The sequence below is a fragment of the Histoplasma capsulatum genome, genomic scaffold, assembly GCF_000149585.1.
Source record: "Histoplasma capsulatum NAm1 scaffold_2 genomic scaffold, whole genome shotgun sequence".
In the NCBI taxonomy this organism is placed as follows: Eukaryota; Fungi; Ascomycota; class Eurotiomycetes; order Onygenales; family Ajellomycetaceae; genus Histoplasma; species Histoplasma mississippiense.
This window is the reverse complement of record NW_001813981.1, coordinates 3,568,405-3,572,130: the sequence shown is the minus strand read 5'-3', so window position 1 is coordinate 3,572,130 and position 3,726 is coordinate 3,568,405. Positions and strand designations below refer to the sequence as shown.

The following is a 3,726-nucleotide window of genomic DNA, read 5'->3' as shown; positions in this document are numbered from 1 at the left end:
AGTGGGGCTGACAGTTTAGCTGCAACTCCCATATGCTGTATAGAGATTCTCTTTCCATCGGTGATATCTAGGGGATATTACACCGATGGCTTGTCAAGGTAGCATACATGAATTTAACAGAACAGTGGATAAAGAGGGTTGCATCGAGTATTTTAAACTGTGATAAATATTTCTCCATCGTAGATGAAAATATTTAACCTAGTATTCCTCGCCGCTCGATCAATAACAATTCTTATTCACAATAAAAATTGTGACTCAGATTGAACAGCTAAATATCCCTATTATTGGTTGGTACAAGTAAGAAAAGCTAGCTACTTTTTATTAAACTCATAGAACGAGAGTTTTTATTTTTATTTTTTTTTGAAACACTCTTCTGTCCCCCCTCCCTTTATTGACAAACCGAACGAGCATCCTCTGCACAAAGCCCCTCCAATTGTTCAACGAGCAACTAGCCACCTATGGCGTCCACTGCAAGAGACATCAAAGGTAGCGCTGCTGGTCACGCTCGTAGTGTTTCCCGCAGCTTCAGCTTTTCCATTTCCCCGTCAGCCGCCGTCTACTCCTCACCATCCAGCCAAACCGGCATGCATGCTGCAAACCCGGCAGCCCTCAAACCATTAAAACCATTTGCGACTGAGGATATCAAAATATTACTTCTGGAAAATGTAAACCAGACAGGAAGGGATATTTTGCAAGAACAGGGCTATCAGGTCGAGTACTTGAAGTCCTCGTTACCGGAGGATGAGCTGATTGAAAAGATCCGGTTTGCTACACCTTGACCCCTCGGCCCCAGGCCCCTCCAGCCCTGCTACATACACCGCACCGCACCGCACCGCACCGCACCCGCGCAATTGGAAAAACACAAGCAAGACTGACCCCGAAATATCCCCTTCTCTATCTAGGGATGTGCACGTCATCGGCATACGGTCCAAGACCAAGCTAACAGAGCGGGTACTCAAAGAAGCCCGTAACCTCATCGTCATCGGCTGCTTCTGTATCGGCACGAATCAAGTCGACCTCCAGTATGCCGCGACACATGGCATGGCCGTGTTTAATTCCCCCTTTAGTAACTCGCGTAGCGTGGCTGAATTGGTTATCGGCGAGATCATTTCCCTGGCTCGACAGCTGTGTGACCGATCGAGCGAGATGCACAATGGGATGTGGAATAAAGTGAGTAGTAAATGCTGGGAAGTGCGCGGGAAGACGCTTGGTGAGTCGTGTAAACCATTTTTCATATGATTTTGTATTTTTCCGGTTTTTAAAATTACCCTTTTCAATCATTTTCTGGCGTGGCATCGCGGCTTATATATACATATTGACTGTGCTTTTCTACATATACAGGAATCGTCGGATATGGACATATTGGATCCCAACTGTCCGTCCTGGCGGATGCGATGGGTATGAACGTGATATACTATGACGTTGTCAATCTGATGGCAATGGGAACAGCGCGACAAGTGCCCACCTTGCGAGATCTTCTCAGTGAGGCCGATTTTGTAACTCTACACGTCCCCGAACTGCCAGAAACCAAGAACATGATCAGCGCGGAACAGCTGAGGCAGATGAAATACGGAAGCTACCTCATCAACGCCAGCCGCGGAAGTGTTGTCGATATCCCTGCTCTAATCCAAGCGATGCGCGAGGGCAAAATCGCGGGAGCTGCGCTTGATGTCTACCCCAACGAGCCTGCTGGTAACGGGGACTATTTTAACAATGAGCTCAACAGGTGGAGTGCGGATCTGAGGGCATTGAAGAACCTAATCCTCACACCGCATATTGGCGGGAGCACTGAGGAGGCGCAGAGTGCGATTGGCATTGAGGTAGCCCAGGCGTTGGTGCGTTATGTGAATGAGGGTGTGACGATAGGGGCCGTAAATATGCCTGAGGTGCATCTGCGATCCCTGACGATGGAAGAGCCCAACCATGGCCGGGTGAGTCGATTTGTTTCTCTTCTCTTTTCTTCTCACATCTTTTATTCCAAAAAAGATTTAAAAATAAAATAAATAAAATAAAACCAGATGTAATAAGCAAAAAGCTAATGTGTGTAAACGTGTTGTTAACCAGGTCATTTTCATCCATCAAAATATTCCTGGCGTACTGCGGAAAGGTATTCAGAAGACATCCCACCCCCACCCCTCCCTCACCAGCATCCCTACTGGAAGCGTTCGTCATCCCTGGGTTATCTTTTATACTAATTACCGCCTCTGTAGTAAACGAAATCCTTAGCGATCACAACGTTGATAAACAGATGACTGATAGCCGTGGCGATGTACGCAATCCTATCCTCTTGCGATGCGACAATTTATGCGGACAAAATTAACAACATGAACAGGTTGCATATCTGATGGCTGATATAAGCGACGTTCATACCAGCGATATTAAGGATCTCTATAACAGGCTCGAGAACTTACCATGTATGAGCAAAAAGTCCCGCATCGCTTTCTCCCTCATGATGCTCTTGAGAAAGGGACAGAAACCGAAATTTTTAAGCTAACGAATATGGTTTAATCTAGCTCGAATTATGACCCGGATACTGTATTAAGTGGACCACTTTCATTTGCGTAATAAACCTAGCTACCTACTCAACGACATCTAGGCGCCCGCTGTGTATATTAACCGGCCAGCAAATTCAGCATTAATACCTATGTCCTCGTCATGTTTTTCAACAAAAACAATTGCCCAATTTCTTTTTGGCGTTGGCAGCGAGGGGACTGCATTATTTCATGAGCACATTTCTGGAGATACGAAAATGTAGCTCTTAAAGGGGTTGGACCCAACAGTTAACTGCATATGTCTTGCCTGTTGTGCCCCACTCTGCATGTATCCATATGGCATTCTTGGATCGTTCATCTGTTGGAAGTAATACATGTGTACTTGTTTATCCACGTCATTAACTGCTTAAAGATGGAGAGTAACATGACAACATCGCATCTATTCGTGTGAGATGGTATTTTAAAATACACTGCGTCTTTTCATTCGAGGGCCAACAACACCAATATGCAGAGAGCGACGCCACCAAACAACCCGTCCATGCTGCCAGGTTAAAATTGAAGCGAACATTTTCCATGGCATATTTTATGAAAGTAAACTTGGTTAAGCATGCCTCAAGCTAAATTTGATTAAATGATAAAAGTAAGCGGAAGGTGGGAGCTCAAACAGTATTGATATTTGAGACTTCTCCCATATGAAATACTGGGGGTTTCAGTAAGCGGCGACTAAAGTGATCACCGCCGGTGAAGATCATAGTAGGAATTGCTTTCCCGAGATCGAGTTCTATGTCTGGGTTCCGGGCTTCGACTTCGTCTTCTCGAACGATCCCGATCATAATCCCGTAGCTCTGCAGTATCTCGTCTACCATCTTCCCGGCCTTTGAAGCGGTCAGCTGGCCCATCATAGTTTGGGATGTATGAATCCAGACCACTCTCCCTGCGAGGCGGTGGGCCATCTCGTCTGGGTTTCGAGACGACTGTCTCCTCGCCACGCCTGGCCGGCCGTCCATGGATGATGAGAAGATACGGGTGGTTTAGGGGGGCAGCGTGAATCTCGTTGCAAGCCGGAAGATGTCCGCGTGGTTCATCAGAGGCCAGTTTTCTCTGCGGCTGTGCGACGTCCGGGACGCGGTTGTCGAACTGTCGCCGAGGGGCTACGGAAGCTCCATTTTGGTGGAGGGCCACGAGCTACTTTCGGAATTTCGGCTCATTTTCTGGTCAAAGTTTTGCCTCAATC

At 46.8% G+C, this 3,726-nt stretch overlaps 2 protein-coding genes across 2 annotated transcripts; one reads left to right on the top strand and one right to left on the bottom strand.

Annotated features, from left to right (window-relative positions):
* Positions 1-458: 458 nt before the first annotated feature.
* Positions 459-2,494, top strand: HCAG_03111 (D-3-phosphoglycerate dehydrogenase 2; the record flags this gene model as incomplete). Its single annotated transcript, XM_001542890.1, has 6 exons — positions 459-763; positions 903-1,210; positions 1,342-1,931; positions 2,065-2,107; positions 2,211-2,269; positions 2,333-2,494. The coding sequence occupies 6 exons, from the start codon at positions 459-461 to the stop codon at positions 2,492-2,494; spliced, it is 1,467 nt and encodes a 488-aa protein (XP_001542940.1).
* A 657-nt stretch (positions 2,495-3,151) lies between these two features.
* On the bottom strand, positions 3,152-3,394 carry HCAG_03110 (predicted protein; the record flags this gene model as incomplete). The annotated part of the gene is made up of 1 exon (XM_001542889.1): positions 3,152-3,394. The coding sequence occupies one exon, from the start codon at positions 3,392-3,394 to the stop codon at positions 3,152-3,154; it is 243 nt and encodes an 80-aa protein (XP_001542939.1).
* Positions 3,395-3,726: the final 332 nt, after the last annotated feature.